The sequence below is a fragment of the Coccomyxa subellipsoidea genome (genome assembly GCF_000258705.1).
Source record: "Coccomyxa subellipsoidea C-169, whole genome shotgun sequence".
NCBI lineage: Eukaryota > Viridiplantae > Chlorophyta > Trebouxiophyceae > Coccomyxaceae > Coccomyxa > Coccomyxa subellipsoidea.
Genome location: NW_005178036.1, coordinates 2,419,368 through 2,443,653, shown reverse-complemented (window position 1 = coordinate 2,443,653; position 24,286 = coordinate 2,419,368). Strand labels below are relative to the sequence as shown.

General features: G+C 52.3%; 5 protein-coding genes across 5 annotated transcripts; 3 read left to right on the top strand and 2 right to left on the bottom strand.

The window, feature by feature from the left end:
- Positions 1 to 257: 257 nt before the first annotated feature.
- Positions 258 to 3,104, bottom strand: COCSUDRAFT_15312 (PRP38-domain-containing protein; the record flags this gene model as incomplete). The annotated part of the gene is made up of 8 exons (XM_005648292.1): positions 258 to 414; positions 775 to 929; positions 1,619 to 1,727; positions 2,005 to 2,120; positions 2,235 to 2,314; positions 2,538 to 2,652; positions 2,784 to 2,921; positions 3,051 to 3,104. 8 exons carry the CDS (start codon positions 3,102 to 3,104, stop codon positions 258 to 260), a joined length of 924 nt encoding a protein of 307 aa, XP_005648349.1.
- A 682-nt stretch (positions 3,105 to 3,786) lies between these two features.
- Positions 3,787 to 5,353, top strand: COCSUDRAFT_15303 (alpha/beta-hydrolase; the record flags this gene model as incomplete). Its single annotated transcript, XM_005648291.1, has 7 exons — positions 3,787 to 3,875; positions 3,986 to 4,084; positions 4,185 to 4,297; positions 4,394 to 4,587; positions 4,704 to 4,793; positions 4,930 to 5,116; positions 5,253 to 5,353. Coding segments are annotated over 7 exons (873 nt in total), but the record flags the coding sequence as incomplete, so codon positions are not given.
- A 713-nt stretch (positions 5,354 to 6,066) lies between these two features.
- On the bottom strand, positions 6,067 to 7,420 carry COCSUDRAFT_63326 (hypothetical protein; the record flags this gene model as incomplete). The annotated part of the gene is made up of 4 exons (XM_005648290.1): positions 6,067 to 6,256; positions 6,524 to 6,723; positions 6,927 to 7,065; positions 7,338 to 7,420. The coding sequence occupies 4 exons, from the start codon at positions 7,418 to 7,420 to the stop codon at positions 6,067 to 6,069; spliced, it is 612 nt and encodes a 203-aa protein (XP_005648347.1).
- Positions 7,421 to 9,454: 2,034 nt separating this feature from the next.
- On the top strand, positions 9,455 to 12,959 carry COCSUDRAFT_83700 (hypothetical protein; the record flags this gene model as incomplete). The annotated part of the gene is made up of 7 exons (XM_005648312.1): positions 9,455 to 9,565; positions 9,853 to 9,975; positions 10,324 to 10,473; positions 10,970 to 11,170; positions 11,754 to 11,856; positions 12,243 to 12,416; positions 12,748 to 12,959. The coding sequence occupies 7 exons, from the start codon at positions 9,455 to 9,457 to the stop codon at positions 12,957 to 12,959; spliced, it is 1,074 nt and encodes a 357-aa protein (XP_005648369.1).
- Positions 12,960 to 14,480: 1,521 nt separating this feature from the next.
- Positions 14,481 to 21,440, top strand: COCSUDRAFT_15373 (P-loop containing nucleoside triphosphate hydrolase protein; the record flags this gene model as incomplete). Its single annotated transcript, XM_005648289.1, has 15 exons — positions 14,481 to 14,675; positions 15,031 to 15,217; positions 15,502 to 15,722; positions 16,109 to 16,221; positions 16,354 to 16,416; positions 16,798 to 17,044; positions 17,420 to 17,503; positions 17,792 to 17,919; positions 18,161 to 18,305; positions 18,617 to 18,888; positions 19,202 to 19,415; positions 19,749 to 19,950; positions 20,303 to 20,345; positions 20,735 to 21,002; positions 21,315 to 21,440. The coding sequence occupies 15 exons, from the start codon at positions 14,481 to 14,483 to the stop codon at positions 21,438 to 21,440; spliced, it is 2,508 nt and encodes an 835-aa protein (XP_005648346.1).
- Positions 21,441 to 24,286: the final 2,846 nt, after the last annotated feature.

The window sequence follows — 24,286 nt, the reverse complement described above, 5'->3', positions numbered from 1 at the left end:
GAATCACAAGACCTGCCCATCAGCACATTGGCGCATTGAAGGCGCATTGAAGCCCGCACGCACACCCAGCGGCGCATTGAAGCCTCTCATAGTGCTGTGCCTTTCAATCATCAAGTCTCAGACCTTGCCAGCAGTTGTTCACCTTGCCTTCAATGATTGTGCACAATCACGTGTTGCAACCAAAACTTTGTGCTCACAGCAGAGAGTATGCTGGAGCCTCCATCGACGCCAAGAGAATGCAGAGTACCCAGCATGACTCACTTCAGCGGCTTCATGCCCAGCTTGATGCGCATGGCATTGGTCTCCTCTACGCTGATGCCATCTCCATCCTTGCGCTCCTTCCTGCCTCCCCTGTCATCCTCCTCCCTCCTCCTCTTTCTATCGCCATCCCTCTCCCGCTCGCGATCCCTATCCCTGCAATTAAGTCAACCCGCCACATCTAAGACACAACTAATGTGACAACGCTCTCCCAGCGCCTGAACCATATGTTTGGAGACTGGTGCCTGACCATGATGACCAGCTGAAGCAAGCATATTCTCATTGCCCTTCATCTGGTTTGCAGCACAGAGCCCAGCAGGCTTTGTATGTTCGGTCTGACAGGCTGGCAACCCCGATCTGGATTGATAAGCCCTGCAATCCAGATCGATGCGATTTGCGCATTGGCTTCTGGTAAGACAGGGAACGGGTTTCTTTGTGGATTGAACACAGTGCATCGCCAAAAAACACATTTCCTGCCTCAGGACTTGCAAGACACGTGTGCCACTCTGCACGCACCTGCCCCTGTCCCTGTCAGCATCGCGGCGGTCCCTGTCTCTGTCATGTTCCCTCTCGCGGTCGCGCGGCCGATGGCGTTCCCTGTCCCGGTCACGGTCTCGGCCGCGTTCCCTGTCGCGGTCCCTCTCCCGCTCCTTGTCTCTGTCCTTCTCACGCTTCCTGCACCGGCAAGAACTTAATTTGTGAACATGCCAGCCTGCAGTGCTACTTCTCTTGCTTCTCTCTTCCCTTACAGCAAAGAGGCGCAGAGGTGACGCAATTGCCGCCTTGCCTCTAACAGGCACAGTGCACCTCGCAAAGTGCACAACAAGACTCCTGCCAATTCATGTGTCTGCATGGAAAGTACGGTATTAGCAGGACACGTGCTCTCGCATGAACGAGCATGAAGGACCTGTCTTTGCTGTCTGCAAGCGTACAAACCCAAATGGACTGGCAAAAGCCCTGCCAAGTAATGCAGCTGGACAACATGGAATTGCGACGCACTTTTCGCGCGACCGGGACCGGCGCCACTTTTCTCGCTTCCTCTTTTCCCTGTCAGGGCTCAAACTCCGGCCCCTGCCGCCGTCTCCCGCCCTCCCACCATCGCCGCCCTCCACTGCCATCTCTGCCTCCAGCGCAGCTGCAGCCTGCACCCAATACAAAGACGAGACAACCTTTGTGACACGCTCCTCCCAGCAGAAACCTGTCCGCATGCTCCTGCACTCTTTAACCAAAGCACACTCGCTGAATGTCACCACTCAGCAGCACAGAGGCAACACAATTTTTTGCGTCGTCCACCAGAGCACAGTGTTGCATCTTCATTAGCCGATACTGAGTGCTTGCAGACAACAAAGAGGAAGCTCACCGCCGCCGCGGCAGCGTTGCCAGCCTCAGCCTCAAGCATATCCTCGTCGAAATCGTCCTCCAGGACGCTGATGCGCGGCTCCAACAAGCTCAACCGCTCCATTGTCACCCTGTAGTAATTTTACCACAATATCAGGATATGGGTAGAGGCTACACACGATCTTTCTAATGCTATGAGTATAAACGTTGGACTGCAGTCACAACATGAGCAGACACCCTCACACCCCACTCATTCAGATCATCTTTTTTTTTGGGCAGGGCAAGAACGCGAATCCACAGATTCAGAACAGCTGAGATTCAGCCAGCGCAGTTGGGTCCCCCAGATCTGACTTGCACTTTTCTGACTGGCATTGCAAAGGGCTTCCTTGTAATATGGAGTGAGCGCACCTGTTGGGGATGCGGGGCATGGCCACGTCGAAGAGGTACTCGCTGTAGAGCATCTGATCAATGATCTCATCCATGTGCGTCAGCGCGAAATTGCCATCAGCATTCCGCAGCCGCACCTGTCCTGACATAAGAATGCCCCCTTAAACCACAACAACAACCACTGTATCAAGTCATAAAACATACTCTATTTAGTCAGGCGAATTTGCAAAACGGACAAGTGAGCAATTGACCTTGCGGTAGTCATTGTATAGCGGCTCCAAATACTGGTACACCTCCAGTGGCCGTCCCACGAGCCGCAGGTAGAAAGCCCCTGTACCAAGCACATCGAAGCTCTGCAATTGCCCCAGGAATGCACTGCACACATCTGTTCAACTAGATCCTATGCGCTGCTTGCAGATCAGTCTCTTGCTGTTGACACTGCACGTTATCAGCACCAGGCATGCGAAGGTACTGTGGAAGGAAGTGGTTTGCATAAACTTCTGCACTACACACCAAACCATTGGCCGAGAGTGGTGCGACTGCGGGCTCCCTACCTAGTATCCTGACATATTTGTAATCTTCGTTCTTGATGAACTCCACGATGATCTCCTTCTCTGGCTGCAGCTGAAGCAGCTTGAGCATGAGGCACATGAATTGCGTAGGAGCGCGCTGCGAACAGGTGAGCACACAAGCAGTTAGAACATGCGCAAACCAGGTAGCGGCTGTGTCGAAGCTGCAGGGATGCTCAACTCTGATTGATCATCTGAGAAGAAATGATTGAAGGACTTTCGTGATCACACCTGGCCGCCAAAGGTGCCACCCACGTACTTCAGATCCACCGCCTTGTCCACAAGGGACTCTGCTGTCAGAGCGAAGCAATGCTCCTTCCAGTACATGGAGCTGTAAATCTTCATCCGAAGAATCTTCTCAACGAGATTCTGCAGGGCAACAACACAAGAAGTCACTTTCACCTGAACACAACGGGTCCTCATCAACACTACACTTTCTCAAGACGCTACAAATCCCTGACACTTGCTTCAGATAAATTAATTCGGGAGGATCTACACCTGGGGATTGGTCCCATGGACGCTCCTTGCGTCAGGATCCGTCCTATTTGCCATCCTGCTAAAATAGCTGTTGAGTTTACCAGAAGGCCTGGATGACTGGCTTTTCCATCGCGGCGGTTCACTGCCTTTGACAGCTCCTTGACTGGCTGTACAAATCACAAGTCCATTGATATGAACTGGAAAGATGGATCGCTCTGCAGCTGCATGCCCGCAACAACTTGCCTGTTGTTGCCTGCCGGCCAAGAATGTTTTCGACACGACAGCTCACTCCATGGGAAACAAGAAAAAAAGTGCTAGCAATACTGCACAGTATGTTATAATCGTACTGATTTAGTCAAATCAGTCTGAATTGAATTAAATGACAGGCCTGCCCTGCTTTCACACTTGTGATCATCAGATTCTGACACACCCTTTCAGCGCGCCATATGTGTCACTGCATCGAACAGCAACACAGAGGAGATCGCGATCTTCGCATCTTGTCGGTGCGAAGTTTTGTACACGATCCCTAGCTCGATCTTGTCGCCGAAAAGCCATCTTTAACACAGCCACACAAGCAACGCCTGGTGTGCAAGAGAAGTTCCCATTGCAGACTTCATCGGAGAAAATTCTTCCTGGTGGTGTAAAAGAAGGTAAAGTATAGCACTGGCTGGACAGCTGCTGGTTGCCTGCCCTCCTCGGTGCTTTCAACCTGTGCAGAGGTGCCTGTGAAGCACTATCCAATGTGCTGGCAGGATATTGGAAGTGGAAGGGATACACGACCAGATACCAACGCTGTGGGGATGAGGGTCCGCCTGTGCTCCTAATCCATGGGTTTGGAGGCAACTGGTGGGGTCAAGATCATCCTGCAGTCTTACTGACACAGCATGAGATACATGTGATTTGGCGCAGACAGAGATGTCTGGCAGATGCTGAGCAAGGTTTTTATGACGTCGCAGTGACCACTGGCGGAAGAACCTGCCCGTGCTGGGGCTGAAGTGCAGAGCTTTCTCCATCGATTTGCTGGGCTATGGGTACAGCGATAAGCCGGACCCTCGGTACGATGCCACCTCAAACTTACCTTAATACAGCGTATTGCATGCCAGCTGACGGCTGGAGTCTAGATCTGTGAAGCAATACTGGTTCCTGCGTGTGCAGGCATCTGGGTGTGAACAAGCTATACTCGTTTGAGACATGGGCGCAGCAAGCGCTGGATTTTTTGGAAGCGAGCGTGGGAGAGCCAGCCTTCATTATCTGCAACTCTGTCGGGGGTGCGCACTACTTTCACGCGCTCATAATCACCGCAAAATTGACATCTGTATTAAAGGCCGCTGGCAATGCATGAGGAGCGTGCATATGCTGCGCAGGCATAGCTGGGCTGCAGGCAGCAGTGCAGGCCCCGGACAAGGTGAGGGGTGTGCAGCTCCTGGATGTGTCCCTGCGGATGCTGCACACCAAAAAGCAGCAGCCGTGGCAGCGCCCACTCGTCAGCGCTTTCCAGCGGCTGCTCAGAGAAACCCAGCTTGGGCAATGGTTCTTCGGCGCAGTGGCCAAACCACAGGTGCTTAATTACTGGTGCTGCCTTGAGTAATGCCTTGCAGCAGACATCGTCCATATCGGTGGTAATTTCACTGGGAGCACTGTGGAATGTTGAGGCTTTTGTTTGACTGTCTGCAGAATGTGAAGAGCATCTTGCAGGAATGCTACGGAGACCCTGAGGCTGTCACCGACGAGCTTGTTGATTATATTCTGAAGCCAGGCCTTCAGGTCTGTTCGGCCCAAACATGCCCGCTGGCTAACTATATCTAGACTTCCCAAGATTTGCTGCAACTTGCAGAATCTGCTGTTGTCTGCGTTACTTTGATTGCCAGTATAATGGGCTGCTGTGGTGTGCCTCGCGCAGCCAGGTGCAGTGGATGTATTTTTAGACTTCATAAGCTACTCTGGGGGTCCCCTGCCAGAGGAGCTGCTGCCTCAGCTCAGCTGCCCAGTCAGCATTCTTTGGGGAGAGGCCGATCCTTGGGAGCCCATAGAGAAGGGGCGTGCCTATGGCGACTTTGGCTGCGTGGAAGAATTCATTCCCTTGCCAGGTAGACCCATCTTTGTGCATAGCTTTATAACAGACAGGGCACAAGGCCCTTCCAATAATGCTCGTATGGTGCACAAAACAGCCGCTTGGGATTTGCCTAATATTATATTTGATCAACAAAAATTGACGCTGTGCAGGAGTGGGCCACTGTCCAATGGACGAGGCTCCAGAACTGGTCAATCCCAAGATCTTGGCTTTTGTGGAGAGGCATTCGGCGCTGAAATTGGTGGACGCTTGAGATATTATGTGTGAACACAGCAGTGAAATCCGAGAGAGAGAGAGAGAGAGTAAAAACATAAAGGATGTGGAATTGTTGCAGATACTGACAGCTGTATGTACAGATTTAGATCTCCATGTTAGAAAGTTTTTTTGTAGCGTAATTTACTGCAAGAGAACTCATATTGTGTTGGTACATGTCTCCAACTTACAGCTTTACTGCAACCCCAAGGAGGCATTCAAAGCAGTCTTGGCAGCCTGCTTCATGCTTCAACATGTCAATTATATGTATTCGAAGTTTGCAGCAATTGCTCTAAGGATGCAACGCCGATGCTCAGGAAGGCTCTTGCACTGCTTTGGTGTAAGGGAACAGACAACAATCACAATCATGAGATCAAGGCTAATTCAATTCTCACGCCAGCCCTGTAGAGGCGGCCAGAGCTGACATAGCAGACTCTCTCAAACGCTCTACTCAATGTCTCTGCTGATGTTGATTGTAATTACTAACTCAGTTGACCCCATAGGATTCTAAAAATCTCACCATGCTGGCTTCATACACTTGCTCCTTCCCACAAAGGAAACAAGCCGTCTCTCCATGCATCTCTTTTCAGGGGCCTCTGCGCACAGACCACCCATTCATGGCCAAGGGCTGAGTGCACACACTCTCCATGTGCAAACGCTCATAAAGATTTCTTCAGGGATGAATCACGACCCTTGCACACACATTTGAAGCTGTCACGCAGTCTCCTCCTGCTTTCCGCGGTGCAGCTGCGACTTCAACCTTTCGACAGCGCCCCTGATCTGATGGACCAAAGGCTGCCAGGCTGCCGGCGGCGAGGAGTGCTTCTGCCGGTCACGTGGCACCTCTGCCGGCGGGTACAGCCACACACCAGCAGGCCTTCTGCGCGCTACAGTCTGCCGTGACCTGCAGTAGTGGCATAAGAAAAATACATGTCTTTCTGGTCGCATCAGAAGAAGGATCACTTTCTGACAGCAAAGTATAGTTACTGTTCAAGAGCCAGTGACGAAGCTGGAACAAGAGACTCTTGAGACTCATGTACATGATCTCCAACAGTTCGAGCACTGAGTTCAAAACCTGCAGCAGGCATTTGCCATGATGGGCGGTTTATTTTACACGGTGTTCTGCCCCCGAGGGACCCGCAAAAATAACAGGCAGATGTGTAAGGGTCACCTGAGGGATGACTCCTGGTAATCCTGCCGCTGGCGTTCCCACCAGCTGTGGCGCAGCGGCGCAGCCGCCACCTCATCGGCGCCGGACGCTGCCAGAAGCTGCGCAGCTGGTGCGTTGGCCTCAGCCACTGGTGCATGCGAGCTGCACTCTTCCAGCGTTGGGCCACAGCTCTCCACACATGATCCCTGCAGCACGGCCCCCTGTTATCCACAGCAGCAAGTTCTCATGCTCCTTAGCATTTCACATGACAAACACCAAGGCATCATCATTCTTGACATACAAGCAAGCAACGATCAGCACTTCATTGATAGCTGGCAAGGCTGCATACCAATACCTGGGCAACTCTATGAGGAGAGGGTATCTGCATTGCTGCAGTGCTATAAGCAGGTTGATAAGGGATTACCCGGTGCAGTGTCCGCCGCATCAAGAAGCGCACATCGCGGCCAAGATGGTTGAGGGATAGCAACAGCTCCATCTTGGGGATCTGTATGTGGCAGTGGCCCTTCTCCAATTGGATGGCCTCACCGCTATTCCCCACATGCCTGCCCGCGCACGCACATGCCCTCGTCAAGCAAGCTTGATGCACACCTAGATCATTTGCAGATTTTGGCCAGAATAACAGTAAAATACCTATATTGCAATTGCCATTGCCGTGCATGACAGATCAGGAGTCTGTTGCTAGGACAGTGAAAGACCTCCAAGACCCAAAAAGCCTCAGATGGCTTGCAGCATGTCTCTGAATGTTCCAGATGACACAAAAGCGTGGAAAAACCACATTTTGTCGACGCAGGAATGCCTTGCAATGCAGCCGCACCCCTCAAGCTCTGGCATGTACAGGTCGACTCGCCAGTGCGGATGGAGCTCCACTGAGGGCAGCACTTTGGAGCGCAGCTGCATCAGCCCAACAGGAATTAATATTCCGCTGGTTGTCACAAAATGAGTCATGTTAGTTATGCTACGACTAAACACGCATGCGCCTCAGGCAGATGACCCACAAAAATGATATTTGCCGGCACCTGGGAAGTTTGAACAGCAAGGCTCACCTTCTCTTTGCGGCCCAATTTCCCTTGGCCGCGGCTCCATTTGGAGGTGACCCTAAAGGATACAGCATAGCTATTTAGAATCTCTTGCCAACAATATTGAAAGAAATTTTTATTGAGAGAAACAAGCAGGACAGGTAGTAATGCTCGATTGATCGGTGCCGGCAAAGCTGGACAAATGAATGGCATGGTGGAAGGACGTCATAGGGAACGCACTTCCATGTCAGGCTGGGCTTGTGGCATTCCCAATCGTACAGAGCAATGATTTGCAGACGAAGGATATCCCACAGCTTGTACTTGGCTGTGCTGAGACGAGCAACGCCCAAAGCAGGCTCCACAGAGAGCTTGTGTAGCCATTTATGCTTCTCCTCATCTGCTGGCTTCACCTGGAACCCAACTGAGCGATTAGCGGTGTCATGGCAGAGAATGCTGTCCTTCACAGTGTCATTGACAGTTCCATCATTACGGATCCCTGGCCTATTTGTTGGATACACACATATCAGTGTTTTAAACAGGTTTCAGAACAAGTGTCTAGGTCCATTTGGATGCAAGTAGCAATCCAACATCAAATTCTCCGAATTAAGGACAGCACATGCTACATTTATGACGGGTGCAAGATGGAATTGCTCACCACAAATGCCCACCGATCCTTCTCACCCCCAAAGTATCGATTGGCTCGAATGCTGACGGATCCAACGCTGTGAAATGCCGCAACAGGAGATTATATTTCAATACTTATCACCAAGATGAGCCGTCAGCATTAAGTGGTGAGATAGACAAGATCTCGATGCGGCAATGTGCATATCATGACATGCAAACAGCCTATAAGTCAAAATCGTCCTTACCTTCTCCTTAACTTCAGACAATACTCTGGCTCAAAGGAGAATGTGTAGCGTTTTAAAAAATCCTCAAGAGGATCATTAGTGCCCGCTGTGCTCAACTCAGAACCCGTGTACGAGTCATCGTCAGACATATTGCCATTTGTTGGAGGCATCCGCGACGCCATTTCACAATAGTAATGTTAACAGTCTGCCGGACGAGGTTGATCGTTAATGAATATATGTTCCTATTCCCCTTGCATGCTTGGAGATGCAGGGAATTCTTATAAGCCCTACCCAAGCCCTCAAGTTCTCTCTGTATTTCACGACAGCTGCCGCAGCAATGCTCAAAATACCTGCATCTATGCAATTTAGCCTTCAAGCAGTCCACAACACTAATTCTTGGCTTACACTTCCGGTGTAAATGCAACACTGCTATCACAGATTTGGACGCTTTGCTGCCTATCTGCCCTAGTGAAGGGAAATGGGTCATGCATGCTTTCAAAGCCCTATCACGGATGTCCGATCTGCTTTCTGCGAGACAATTGTGTCCTGCAGTCTTTTCTCTTGGTGTATCGGGAATAGAAATTTCATCCTATTGTGAGTTAAGTATTCAAACATATTAGATCCAAGCAGTGTATACAGACTGTCATGATCCAACAGAGGGCACCCTTTCTGTCTGCCGCCTTGGCGCGATTGCAATGGGCTCGATGCGCGTAATGAATGAAATCTATTTAACATTGATTGCAGTGCAATTATTTTTCATGAGTCGGCAAAAGGCGCTTGCGTAAAAGAGTAGATACAGCTGCAAGTACCTTGGAGAGCTCCGAAGTACAGCCTAAAATGTAGATGATGGAAACGCAATGGGAAAAGTAAAAAACCTCGAAGCTAAGAAGAAGGCCGCTCATGTCTTCTCGTGAGTCCGTGCCCCCATGGTCCACCAGTGCTGAACGCAAATGGCACCTTTGTCAGCCACTCAACATAGTGCACTGATGACTACTTTGATCTGATACTTCTATTCATATCTCTGAACCGCTGGCGTTGACTTCGTGGATCAAAGATGAGTAAGGGGCATGGTTCCTGACAGGTCTGGGGGTGGTGGTGGCGGCACGAAGGGGCCTGCAATCATTGACAAGCGCAATGTGGAGCTCGAATGCCCCCATTGCGACCGCACCTTCAAGCAGGTGCCTTAAGGCAACCCTGCCTGCAGCACTCTGCAGATCACGCATTGCTAACAGTCTTCATGACAGCTTAGCCTGGCCCTGCATCTGTATGCAAAATGATCTGTAGGGATCTGTAGAAATCTGTGGAAGGTGGCAACATGGAGTTGATTGTGGGCAAAATAGCTCGGCACACCATTCTCCAAGCAGCCCAAGAATAACTATCTCATGCAGTACTTGCCGGGCTTGCTGTGCAGCAGTGCATGCATGTGTACGCAGTACAGATGTTTTTGTGTGCAATTGCTGTGCAGGTGCAACGGCTGCGGGAGCACGTTCAAAAGAAGCACCCAGAAGAGGATGCCAATGAGGGGAGCTCTGATCTGCAGCCGCAGGCAGCTGCATCCATTCCTGGCCCGAGTTCTGGACCAAAGCAGGTGCCGAGAGCCTGTGCAAGCTTGTGAATGCATGCAGTGACTAATGCCGGATCTGCCAGGTTACCTGGTCCTTATGTGCCTGTCAGCGGCGTTCAAGAGGCTTGTTAGTGTAGATCTGCTACGAGTCCACTCCATGCACAGGGATGAGGCCAAACGCCTCTGGTGCTCAACTCTGAAGGACTCTATATCTCGTAATTAACAGAGAGGGGTGTGAACAAAAGGGACAATTCAGTAAACAAATTGCTGGGATGCCGTGCAAGGGGTTGGAATACGCCCCTTGTCAATCCCTCCCTGCCAGGCAAGTATTTTTGGCACGGGATACCAACCCAAATTTCTTGCTGGGAACAGGGCAAAATGATGGATGTGGGCGCAAGCGCGGGGTACTACACAGAGAAGTCACCCAAGATGATGCTGCTGGAGTGGTGCCAGCAGCAGAAGCGGCCCACGCCGCGCTACCGCAGCAGCGCAGCCGATGGCGCTGTGGCCGCCAAGTGCAAGGTGAGCGCTCAGTGAGGATGGTCAGCATACTCAGGCTCATGAAAGGACGCTCCAAATATCTGCAGGTTCAGCACTCGTCAAGCATGTATGAAATCACTTTGTGACCAGATATACCCATGCAATCGCGTGTGCAGAGGTTGACTGCAAAGCAGCAGCTCAATTCAGGACCTTGAGGTGTGGTATGGATCAGTATTGTTCCCATTTAGGTTGGCCCCGGCTAGCAGGGGCGGCGTGAATACAGAGCACTGTGCACATGTTTGATTGGGTCTTGCTTGGATCTGGCCAGTCTATCAAGGGTTATGATATGTGGCAGGCATTGCCTACAGCTTGCCTGCAGACGCACCTCCCTGCTTGGCAGGTAAATTTTGTAATTACATCAGGGTGATGGTACTGGTACCGGTAAGACTCAAAACCTCGGAGGTTTTGTAATAGTCATACTCGTAGTAATAGGCTAAGTAATAGCAGTAGTAATGACAACAGCGATGCTGCCTGTCAGGTGGTGCTGGCAGACCCCAAGGACCGCAACAAGGACATCGTGGTGTTTCTGGGCTCGGAGCACCAGGCGGAGGGAACCCTGCCGGACGAGGCGGAACAGCGTGCAGCCGTCACCGCTCTCCACCGCGTGGCCGGGGACCGGGCGCTGCATCGCGTCCTGCCGCAGGCCTACCTGCCCCTCTGGCAGGAGCTTTGTGCCACGGTGCGCCCCCCCATCACCAGCGTCACACCAAGAGCCACACACAGGGTGTGAGAGTGTCTCAATAGATATCCAGGATTGTCAGACTGCTTTTTTCACTCTCTCTGGGCAATTTATAGCGCTTTGCTCAGTAAGCTAGTCAGTGATTGTCGTGAAATTTTGGGGTGGACTAGGACCCAGGCCTAGAAACCAGCAGCACAACTCCCAGCGGGGATTGCCCTGGGATGTCAAACCGGTCACACATGTTCCTTCATTGCAAGCCTCTGTCCTTCTTCTGGCATCGAAGAATGCCAGGGACTGAGATTTGGAACATGTGGGACATCAGGCTCTTTCCTGTGGTAACTTCTCTGGTTGTACTAGAAAATGGGAACAACATGGACCCAATGTCCAGCTGGTGCTTCATGATAACGGCCACAAAATCCTTGATATCCTGCCGGCACTCTGCTGCATTGCTTGAGGGCAGAGATTGCTGTTGTGGCAGGCGGAGACTAGGGTGGAGCGCGAGGCTAGAACGGCGGCGGCGGCCGAGGCGAGGACTGCACGCGACAAATCTCGGCGGCAATCACTGGCTCGGCGCATGCCCAAGGACGTCATCATGAGCGAGCAGCAGCGGCGAATGGTCGAGGGGGTCTTGCGCGGCCTCTCCGGCGACCCCGCACTCTCCGGCAGCACGGCTGCCACCGAAGAGGGTGCGGAGATTGCACGAGACTTGTGGCTTCTGAGCCCCGTGCATGTTTGGGGTGCAAGTGCTGCTTGTCATTTGTTATGTTCATCTCGCATACCTCCGGGCTGTCAGGCAACACTGCGCTATCCAGCAGCACAGCTACCACAAAAGAGGGTGCGCAGACTGGACAATGTGCTACTGGGTGAGAGGAAAGTCCAGGGACGCGCAGTGAATGCAAAAATGGCACGCTCACAGGATTTGCAAGTTCTGTAGTGGCTGAAACTCATTATGTCGCCTTCTTGGCTTGCCTGAGGACATGCATTTGATGCTTACATCTCATCGAATCATCATGAAGTGACTTCAGAGCTGTGCCTAGATTGATACTTTGAGTTACATCATTTGCATTCGCAGGGCTGGTGGCGGAGTTTGCCGGGAAGCTGCGCGACCTTGGCTTTGCCAGCGCTGACGTGGACGATGCTTTGGCGGTGGCCATAGCGCAGGACGGGCGGCCCTCGCTGGAGACCGCGCTCGATTGGCTCTGCCTCAACGTGCCCGAAGATGACCTGCCGCCCGTCTTTGCTGCCGGTCCGCACTGCACTACCCCCCTTTTTTTTGGGATCTGCAACATCGTTTGCGCCAAATCTATCTGCAGCCACAATGGGAAATGGCTTCAGTTGGAGAGTGACCGGATCGAAGTGATCTGGTGACCTGATTGCCCTGCTTCATGCGTGCGTTACTTCAGCAATTGTCCCTTCAGGGATTGCATGGCCAGATCTGTGCATGCGCACAAGTAATCGCCAGCTCATTTGGGGGATGCTCTGATGCGTGATGCGATGAGATGCATGCGATGCACAATGCGCGTTGTAATGCTGCGCACTTAACATTTGTGCATGCATGAATAAATTTGGTGCAACAGGCGCGTCCGGGAAGCCGGTAGGAGTGCTGAACAACGCTCACCCCAAGGAGAATGGGGTGGATGCTGGCGAGCGGCATTCGGCGAGTGGCGCACTGTCAGACTTCACAGATCTGGGCTATGCGATCGATGAGGCTGCGGCTGCGCTGCAGAGCTGCCAGGGCGATGCTGACGCAGCACATGCACACCTCTTTGACCGCCTCACAGGTGCCTGAAACCACATTCCCGGTAGCCTAAAGACCAATCTGTGTTTGTTTACTTTTGTCCTAGAGAAGAAAGCCTTGGGATGACCGCCTCACAGGTGCCTGATACCTCAAAGACCCATCTCTGTTTGTGCACTTGTTTTCCTGGGAAGCAAACCATTGAGATGGAGGAATTTGTTTTGACCTTATTACTGTTTAGGAGGTCATGACTTTTGCATAGCTATTTTTTGACCGCCTGATCGGTGCTGACTCGAGCTTGCTGAGACCTCAGAGACCCGTCTATTTTTTTTTTAGGGTTTAGGGCATTTAGGCATTTTTGTGGCACATTGGGCAGCTTAAACTCTGTTTGACTGCCTCTTAAGGTGCTTGACTAAACCTCGCTAAAGTTTCTAGGACCCATCTGTATTTGTTTGTTTGTGCCTTGAAATAGAAGCCATCAGATGGTGAGCTCGGCGCGATTCAGCAGGAATTTGAAGGCAGCGTATACACATTTGCCCTGTTGTCTTGCATTGTTGACTTTGAGCAGACTTTTCTCCAGGTGGCACTGTGGAGGCCGCAGCAGAGACTGCCACGAGTTCTGGCATTGAAGCTTGGATTGAGGAGAGGGTGGCTCTGGAGGCAATCTATGAGGGTGATGTGGCGTTCCCTTCAGACCAGCAGACACTGCTGTCAGTGGACGCGCATGGCACTCGCCTCACACTCGATTTCAGGATACGAGCGAGCAGCAGCTACCCGGATGATCTGCCCATTATCGGAGTCAGGTGGGCAGATCTGCACACTGCTCAGACGGATTCTTGTTTGTGATCCACTATGAACAGCAACATAAAGAAAGGCAACCATCGTGATTTGTAAGCCTCATTCTGTGGTCCAGTCATCTGAAATCAAACAGGGGCATATGCACAGCAATGGGCAATGCAGCAGTACCTGCAAAAACAAAACATATTTAGGTGACAAACTGCATATATAGTGATAATCGCCTAGGTTGCAGGTGTGCTGAGCTGGCGCCAGCTGTACGCCTGGAGCTGGCAAGGCGGCTGCATGGCGTGGCAGAGAGCACAAGGGGCGAGCCCATGCTGTACGAGCTGGCCTCGGCCGCGCCCGGCCTCCTGGAGGATACCCTCAGCAGCCCTGTACCGCCTGCAGCGCTGCGACATGCGCTTCCAGCCAGCAAAGAGCCGGCAGAAGCTGAGTCAGCGTCCAAGGGAGCGAATGAGGGCCCTGCAGCGGTAGCCCTGACTAATGGCAGGCGACAGCGCGGCGGTCCTGGGAGACAGACGCCTGTGGAAGTACATGCAGAAAGCAGGCGCCTCAAGGTGATTTCATGCGCGCTTCTCTTTGCCGGCAACAAGTCGGGGTGTTCTTATACATGTAAGTTGCTCTTATCCTTTGAAGTCTGTCTGTGTCTACTGTGCAGAATTACAGAAGAGAGATCTCTGTACACTTCTGGAGTGTGAAGAAAGGAAGTTAGCAGGAGTTTAGGGCATCCCCTGTGTTGAAGCGCATGAAAGGAGGAAGGAGGATAATATGTTTCGGATGTCACAGGATCAGCGCGAGGAATGGCTGCGTGGCTCACGGATGCAGGCCATGCGAGCAGCTAGGGAGAAGCTGCCGGCGCACACCAAGAGAGCGCAGTTGCTTGAGGCCCTGAAGCGGCAGCGGGTGGTCATTGTGAGCGGGGCGACCGGATGCGGCAAAAGCACGCAGCTGCCGCAATACGTTCTGGAACAGGTGAATCAACCTCTTGTGTTAAGTTTCTCAAGCCCTGTCATCATTGTGAATCATGCCTTGCGATGCCTTGACTGGAAGTCATCCTACAAAGGGACCACGAAACAGTCCCTTGCACCTTGCATGTATTATCTGGAGCAGAGCTAGGTTCTCCAGCAAAGTAAGGTCTGATACGTATGGAAGCACTCCGCACTGTTCAGGGAGGACAATAAGTCCTAGTGGTATTCCGTGAAGGTGATCGTGTATCTAATCGGCAGCGGAAGGGACCTTATTTGTCGCATATGTGCCGTTTCGGCTTATAGTCCTCCCACAAGATCTAAAGTACCGTATCTCAGGTATTTCGTTGTTAATGCAACAGGCGATAGAGGAGGGGTGTGGCGGCGGCTGCAACATAGTGGTGACTCAGCCGCGGCGCATTTCGGCGGTGGGAGTGGCGTCCCGGGTGGCGGCCGAGCGCGGCGAGGGCATTGGTGACGTCGTTGGTTACTCAGTGCGCCTCGACTCGCGCACCTCGCGCCGCACGCGCCTGCTCTTCTGCACCACCGGTGCGCTGTCACCTTTAGTAAGCAAATAATTGCTAATCACGATGGCAGCCGTCAGCTCGTGCTGCTGACGCGCCAAATCAGGCATAATTTTGACATATCCACCGCCAACTCCTACCATACTTCGGCATGTAAACTGAGGTATTCAGGTCATGGGGCCTCCAAAAAATAGAAGAATGGATAGAGATGCTGCTGGGAGGTGACAGCGGTCTCATGGTACTCATCTTTTATCCTTCACAGAGCACTCTCTCTCACATGATCGAACTTGACACTGTTCCTGCGCGCAGGCGTGCTGCTACGGCGGCTGCTGGGTGACTCATCCCTGGCCGGCACAACGCACGTAGTTGTAGACGAGGTCCACGAGCGCTCGGCAGACTCCGATCTGTTACTACTGCTTCTGCGCGACCTGCTGGCGAGCGGCTGCAACCCCCAGCTGCGCGTGGTGCTCATGTCTGCCACTGCTGAGGCCGGCCTGTTCCAATCCTACTTTGACGCTGAGCTGGCCAAGGTGATTAAACCCTGTTTTTCCTGTCTAAATAGCCAGAAGAGTTGCAAATGCGAAAACAGTGCACTTTTGCTATTCAGGCTCGCTAGACAGACTTGAATCCCGGACTAGTGGCACTGCTGATGTAAAGAAGCAGAGCTCGCCAAAGTGGTACACTCTTTTAGATTGATGGAAGGAATTCAAGAGCTTGATTGGAGGAGGGTGAAGCCTTGCCAGTCATCCTCGCTTTCTGGGTGAAAGACAGAGTTCCTTTGTGCTGCTGCCAATTTCTGTACAGGCCAGCCTTAGCTTTTTCTCAAGTAATTCCAGCGATTGCATGGCAGCAAATGCAGACTCATGTCGAGTCAAAGAAAGTTGAATTCCCACTGATGATGCATGTTTCCGTGCAGGGCTCGAGTGCATGCGCGCTGGTGAGCATCCCCGGATTCACGCACCCGGTGCAGGACTTCTTCCTGGAGGATGTCCTTGAGCGCACCGGCTTTGTTATCGGCCGCGGCTCCAAGTGCGTTTACATATCCTTGTATGCCATCAAGAACCACCCACGTTGGGGCTAAGTCAGATGGTGGCCCTGGACGACAAGGTCTTGCTGGAAAATGCCGCATGCGCAGAGCTGGAGGATATGTTGGCTGTGTAGGTGGGCAAAGAAGGGGAAGGCGGAGGCGCGCCCAAAACCAAATGGGGCGGCAGCTGCCGAGCGGTTGCCGCATGCTGCCGATGTGACTAAGGCTGTCCCCTCGGCATGGGATGAAGATGACCAAGAGCGGCCGCCCACCCCGCTCAGAAACAGCACCAATGGCATTATACCAGGCACGGTTGCCGCCCTCATGTGGCGCACACTTCTTCTTGTTATGATGCACCTTGAGTGGCGGGCTATCTGTGCATCCTGGCAATACATGGATACCTTAACGTCCATGAATCATTTCTGGAGGTGCCCAATGCGCTGAGCATTGGCCTGCAGTTACTCCTTGGAAACACTGCTCATAGCCCGCACCACAAGCGGCATGCGGTGAGTCATGAGTGGGGTGGCATTGTGGGGGTTTGTCACCAGGGAGAACGACACTCGCATTTGTTGTTACAGTGAAATGGACGATGATCAGTCCTTGAAGTGCAATGTGGCAGGCTCTAATGAGGAGGCAACGCCCCAGTACAGCGCGGCCACGCTGCGGTCGCTGAGCAATGTGGACGAGGCGCTGATCAACTACGAGCTGCTGGAGAGCCTGGTGGCCCACGTGGTGTCCAGTCAGCAGCCTGACAGCGCCGCAAATGCAATCCTCATCTTCCTGCCGGGAGCCCCTGAGATTTCCAAGCTCGTGCGAGCACTGCAGGTCTGCTTCTGCTGATCTCTCAAGCATAAGCAAAACAGATCAAGTTCCCCTGTCTTGCTACGCAACGAAGCAATACAAACAAAGATTACATGCAGTGCTGCACTAGAGTGGGATCCATAGTCCCTGCTGACTCCTGGACAGAGCGACATATTGTCCTGATGGGGCTGTTCAGCAAGGGACTTTTGAGGGGTCATCCTTTCATGTGACTTGTCTGCGCATGTGCCTCAGCCTTATCATTTGCTCTCCGGGGTAGATGCATTGTGCACACTATGCTTCCTGCTCACTCAAGGAACAGCAAGACATGGCTGTGATGGGGCTTTCCAGCGAGAAGGTTTGGGATGTTCTCTTCTGAATATGTGCGTGTGTCTATTTCAGGGCTCCTCTAAGCTGAGGAGTGGGGCTTCAGGCCAAGAGCTGCGCATCCTGCCGCTCCACGGATCTTTGCCTGCAAAGCAGCAGGTGCGGCGCTCTTTCTCCGTTGCTCTCTTTCACAGTGTTTTGTCAGACATGCTCATAGCTCAGACATTGCCTGTCGGAAAATGGCAAAGAGGCACTGCGAGAGTAAATCCAAGGGATGGCCCTTAAGAGTGGCCAAGACATACTGTTACCACGGAGGATGGGGCTCTCCATAAGATGTTGCTAGGCACGCCTAGCAGGAGACCCTGCAGTAATTCAAATATCTCTTTGGAAGGCAAGGTATTTAAGCAGCAAGGGAGATGTGTGAAAACAAGGGTGTGTTCGATGCAGTCGCGGGTGTTTCAGAAGGTGGGCCCAGGCACGCGCAAAATCGTGGTGGCCACAAATGTGGCAGAAACGAGCATCACCATCGATGACGTCGTGTGTGTCATCGACTGCGGACGGGTCAAGGAGATCAGGTGACACACTCTCTTACTAGTAGTTTCAGCAATGACCATCTGATCGTGTGTAGGAACACTAGATTGGGGCGTGCTAGAGTGCATGTTGCCGTATGCGTGAGCTCATGATTTCCGCAATCCTTCCTGGGATCCATTGTAATGCAAAGCTCAAGTGGTGTGCTGTGTGTGGGATATTGTACAAAAGCAGGTAGACTTCTCCTTGTGACACCCTGATGAGTGATGGTGAGTCGCTGCGGTACAGGTATGATGCGGAGCGGAGCATATCGCGGCTGCAGGAGATGTGGGCTTCTGCGGCCAGCGGCCAGCAGAGGCGCGGCCGAGCCGGGCGAGTGCGGCCCGGCACCTGCTTCCGCCTCTTCTCCAGAAAACAGGCCGCCGCCTTCCAGGTCCGCCTCTGACACACATCAATGCAGACTTGTATAAGTTTGGGGCAGCGCACTTCTTCTTGCAGACAGGCCATCAGCACTCAGGACTTTGTCCAAAATTCACTGCCACGTGCCTTGCTGCAGTTCCTTCTAACAAAGACAGACTGGTCCCATCTTTGTCCAACACTTAATCGCCATTGCACCTACCTCCAGGACCTATCTATGAAAGAGATATGCAGAACAATGTATGAGGAGGCAGGCTCCAATCTCACCATTTAATGTCAGAGAGAGAAAAAACTATGTATGGCTGATAGTGCTGTTAATCCTTGCAGGCGCAGCAGCTGCCAGAGGTTCTGCGCATGCCGCTGGAATCTCTCTGCCTCTCGGTGAAGGCCGCACTGCCGAGCGCACACCGTCTGCAGTATGCGCTCGGCCGGCTCATCTCCCCGCCGGCGCTGGATGCGATAGCATCGGCGGTATCCGCGCTTACTACCCTCGGAGCGCTGGATGATGACGAGGCGCTGACTGCGCTGGGGCGTCACCTGACTCTGATGCCGATGGACGCGCGGCTCGCCAAGACGCTCATTTACGCCGTCATGCTCAGGTCAGCACCCCTTTTCTATGTCTGCTCAGGAACCGCAGTGTGCTGCAGTGAAAATAATTCTCTCCAGTGGCCCTGGTCCTCAATTGGCATCCTGTCCTGGCCATGTGTGTCTCAGCTGAGTATCAGTAAACTTTTCATGCCGTAAGCAAGCAGGTAGCTTTAGCATGTCTGTAGCTGCACTATCCAATTGGCCAAACTCGTTGACCAGTCTCAATGGTTTTCCTGCAGAGCAACAATTACGAGACAGCACAGTCTGAAGGAAGATGCAACGTTTGAACTGGCTGTTTAATCTCTGCATTGCACAATCGTGCAGGTGTGTGGGCCCAGTGCTGACGGTGGTGGCGGCAATGGCGCATGGGCGGCCGGTGTTCCAGTCGCCGCCAGATAGGCGCGAGGAGGCTGAGCTGGCAAAGAAGCGACTTACCGGTGACTCAGCGGCCGCCCGCAGCGACCACCTGGCGCTCGTTGCCGCCTTCTCCGAGTGGAACCGGGCCCGCACCAAGGACGGCCGCCAGGCTGCCTACCAGGTGACTAAAACTCGTGATCCTTGGTGTATTAGCCTTCTTCACTACTCACCTTCATACAGTATCAGGTAGCACAGTACATGCCTTGTAATCAAGTCCACATGCGCATTGGGGGAAAGGTACCATTCCTGAGCGGAGCACTGTTTATTGCCCATGGCAGGCCTTTTCATCATCCAACATGTGTGTCAACATCTCCACACAGCAGCAGACCTGGACGTGTGAGTCTGATGAGTCGGGCTTATGCTGCAGGTGAATCAACCAATTGTAATTATCGATTAAATCCCCCTGCATGTAGCTTACAGGGTTCCCCTGACTTCCGTGCATGTGCTGCTGCAGTGGGCTTCCCAGAACTTTGTGTCGGACGCTGCGATGGAGGGAACGCTGCAGGGCCGCGCCGAGTACGCAGGGATTCTTGCCGACCTGGGTTTTTTGCCTGTCAGCTACGTGGCCTCCTGCCGAAACAGCGCTCACGACCTGGACTCTCACTATGACGAGTGCTCTTTGAATGCGCGCGTCATCAAGGCAGCCATCTGCGCTGGTGAGAGACGCCTCTCCTGCTGTGAGAAAGCATTGTTGACGCCATGCTTTTCGGCACAGCCTCTGTGCCTTTTTGGCACAGTGCTGTCATATGCAGCACTCAAGCTGCGTGACTCACCAAGTGCTTGAGCTATGGGCAGTTGTGGGAGCCCTGGCCTACCAGGCTCTGATGTCTGAATTTTTCAGACACCATGCTGCCTTTCCAAGCTGCCTCATGCCAAGCAAAGGCAAGGCCAGCCATGCTCACTAAATGCAACTGCCAAATCTCGCAGTGTGACACACAGTCTTAAGCAGTACAACCTCTTGCTGTTTTACATGATAATTGCTGGAAAGAGGAAGCATGTGGCCTGCAGGCTTCTATCCCAACATTCTGCGTGTGGACCACCCGCCGGCCGTGTTCAAGCGCGTGCTGGGAGGAGCCATGGAGCACGATGCCAGCCCCGTCCGCATCAAGTTCTTTGACCGCGTCAAGGGTGCGCAGACCTCCCGTATTTGTTATTGTCTGAACCAGGCATCAATTTGTGACTTTTGTGTCAAATGGCCCACCCTTTCATTCCTGCAGCCTGTCTGACTGCTGCAAGTTGTCGCTCTGGTCTTGCTGTGGCACTTTCCATCACACAGTTCCCGGTGTCGTGGCGTGCAAGTTTGCAGTTCAGACGCCACCTGCTCTGACAAAAACGCTGTTGCTGTAAAGGCCTTTTTCTGGCTTGGGACCATGTCCTTCTCGAGTCCCCCTAGAATAGGCCCATTCCTTTCACCTCTGCATGAGAGCCTCCCGGTTCAAGCACAGTGATTGCAACTCCATTATTTGGTGCAGGGCGCGTGTTCATCCACCCGGCCTCGGTCAACTTCAGCTGCGGCAGTTTCCCCAGCGGCTGGCTCCTCTACACAGACGTAACAGAGACGAGCAAGGTTTTTGTGCGCGAAGCTTCCATGGTGCCGGTGTACGCTCTGCTGCTATTTGGGGGCGCGCTGACTGTGCACCATGCAGACGGCCTGATCAGGCTCGATTCCTGGGCCACCTTCAAGGCCCCTGCGCAGATCGCCGCCCTGGTGTGCCACCCTTTTGAGATGTTAGAAGTATTGTCTGATTGATTGCCGTGAGTCGATGTGTCGGACTGTTGATCCTGAGCAAGATGCGCTGCAGCGCACTCTGCACAATACTTACTGTATCCCCTTGCGAGACCTGCAAAGCTTCATCTGGGCAAATATGGAGCAATGTGATCGATTTTGTGCTACGAAATGCTATGTTCAGCCTCCTCAAGACCTGAGGTGAAAGCCTGCACCAACGTTGCGGCAGCGCGCAAGTTGGGGCATAAATGGCAAATGTCTGGTGCAAAGAGTGATGCTGGGGTGTCTGTGCAGGTGAACGGCCTGCGGAAGGAGATTGTTCACCTGCTGCTGAGGAAAATCGAGGATCCTTCATTTGATTTGTCAGCCAGCAAGGTTGTGGAAGCCGTGCTGAAGCTGCTTGTACATGATGGCTTCTAGGTGAATTTGGCAATCATGTGTCCTCTGTGAGAACCTGTCTGAATAAGAGGATTTATTAAACACAATTCAACACGTTGAATGTTTGGAACCTTGACACTGAGAAAGCCATGTACTCAGTCCAACCTAATGGTCCCTTGCAAGACTCAAGGGAAAGCAAATCCTATTTTGAAGCACCAGAGATATCGTTACAAGAGAAGGGACGTAAAACATGCAAACGCATTGTGAAAACATTGCCAACTATGGTAGACAGCCATCAAGTAACTTTATCGCACACCGTCCTCTATGAGATAGCAGACAAAGGTGCTGATGTCTTGTTTCAAACTGTGCTTTTCTAAAATGGGCAATCCAACAGGATTAAAGCCAATATTTAGCTTCTTGCAGACTCAAACCACGATAAAGAATTTCCAAAACGGCTGGCCTGAAAATTGTAAGAGCATGGTCGCTGCAGGGTCGCAGGGCACAAGATGTCCTTTAAAACCTGCAACGTCGCAATGTCCCTTAATTGGACTCAAATAGAATTGTCGGCAATTGATTTAGCGGCCAACGGAGTTGGGTGTGGCTCCACTCTGTGTGGTGTCAGAAGCACTTGCAAGACCGCCGTTGCCCTGCAAGAAGCAAAGGGTGCCGTTCAGCACATCACTTTGCATGCGCATCCTGATTTGGCCAGCCAAATTATCTCTGCTACATTTATTCATGAACATCTCTGCAGCTGCTGTGCTGCTGCCTTGCATCCGAAACACTGTTTGCTAGAGCATTCAAGCCCACTCACTTTCTGTCGACCCATTAAAGTTTTGGAGATGCTGGGCATGCTTGAGCTGGGCATGCTTGAGCTGGGCATGCTTGACATGATCAATCCTGTGGCACTCAACAATGAATGAAATATGACAGAAGGGTCGCACCGAAGAGCTGGAGTCTCCTGAGGAGCTGCCGCTGTTGCTTGGAGACATTCCGGAGCCCATGGAGGGGGATCCACTGGGGGAGCTGCTGGGAGAACTGCTGGGGCCTGGGGCAGGCGAGAAGCTGGGAGAGTTGCTAGGGGAGCTGCTTGATCCGCCAGACATGCTGCCAGAGCCGCTGGACGAGCCTCCGCTGCTAGACGAGCCACCGCCGGACGAGCCACCGCCGGACGAGCCACCGCCGGACGAGCTGGCACCAGAGTACGACGCGCCAGATGTGCCGGAACCGCCACCACCCTGCTTCAGAGTACGACGCAGCAGGCCGAAGGCGTTCTCGGCTCCCTGGATGTCCACAACCAAGATCAACGTCATTCGTTCAGCACTTTACGGATAACACGGCTGCAAAAGGAAAGTCTTGACAGCTTCAGACTGTGTGGGGCATCAAGACACCCATGAATGACAAGAAATGTGTTGACGCTGCTCACCTGCTCCTCAGCTGCCACGGCATTGCCGGACATCGCGGGGTGACGGGCGCCTGCAGCGACACACCAAACTCAACACGAACCCTCCAGAAGAAAGTGAACGGTTTTAATCAATCAATTTCCGAAACGTAAAGTTACTGCAGTGAATATTTTGACAAACAGCTGAGCCTGATTCTCGGACAACTATGATCCGGCAAGCCTTGCGATATCCCGAAGACACCAACGGGGTTGACAAGTACACCTGAAGTTCAAATAACACATAATAAAAAGCACAGTACCTGTTGCACATGCAACCAACAGCAGGGTGGCCAAAGACGCGAGGATGTATGTCGACTTCATCTTCTTTGAGTTTCGAAGGGCTTGCTCGTCGAGGTCTGCGCAATAAAATATGCACCTTTAGCGGTAAACTTTGGTCTGCTTCACCCTAAATACGCTAAATAGTTCGCTGCGAAAACACCTTTAATACAAATGAACAAGGCGTGACGGGAGGATGGCGGAAATGGCTTTCGTGACAACAACCGATACCTTCAGAGGCACACACACACACACACACACACACACACACACACACACACACACACACACACACACACACACACACACACATCAGACGCTTACCTTTGATTGACGTCGATCCTTGAAGATGAAACTCAAGATTAGCAGATCACGTTTCTGGCTTGGAAGTTATTTATGGATGAGCCTTTATTCCGAAATGTCACGGACCCTTCTAGCGAGTGATTATGCAAGTGACGTGGGAAACACCGAGAGGGAAGTTGCCCAGACCTGACTGGGCACCCTGTCGTCAAGACGCCCTGGTTTTGTAGACAGTAGGCTGGCTCTAGATCGCGTTAGCATCCTGCTGTCTGGACGGGTCAAATATCCGCTTAAGAAAATCTAGAAAGATAGTGCAGCATAAAAGATATGCTGCACTGAAAGGTTCAGAGCCTTTCAAAGAGGCTTCAAACTATTAACCTAGGAGTGAGCAACTTGCCAGTTGAACTGGTGCCAAGCGTCAGCAACGGGAGCATGTATCCATGGGATAGTGGAGGAAGGAGCAAAATTGGTTTGTACATTATGGATTTAAGAAACAGGTTTGTGTCCCTAGTGCGAGGAATTTCGGTTGGATTTATTTCTTCCCATTGGTAGCTGTTGGCTAGGATCACACTTGTTGGCCAGCAGCCAGGTGTGTTTGCACGACATGTGCCCTACCTGGCGGCAATTGGTATAGATACTGAGCACGATTGAGCTGAACAAGTTGCTCGGGTCAGATGATTCTATCAAAGGGGTGCTTTTTGGTAGCATTGACATGCAGCTAGCCTGCAGAGACAGCTAAGCCATGGCAGGGAAAACGTGCAATATAGAAAGTCTTTGCAGACATCATTGCAGCAGTGCTGATCCAGCTCATTGTTGCCATGCCACTTGCTAAATCAGTAGAATGCATGCATGAAAATTTAATGTTTGGCATGAC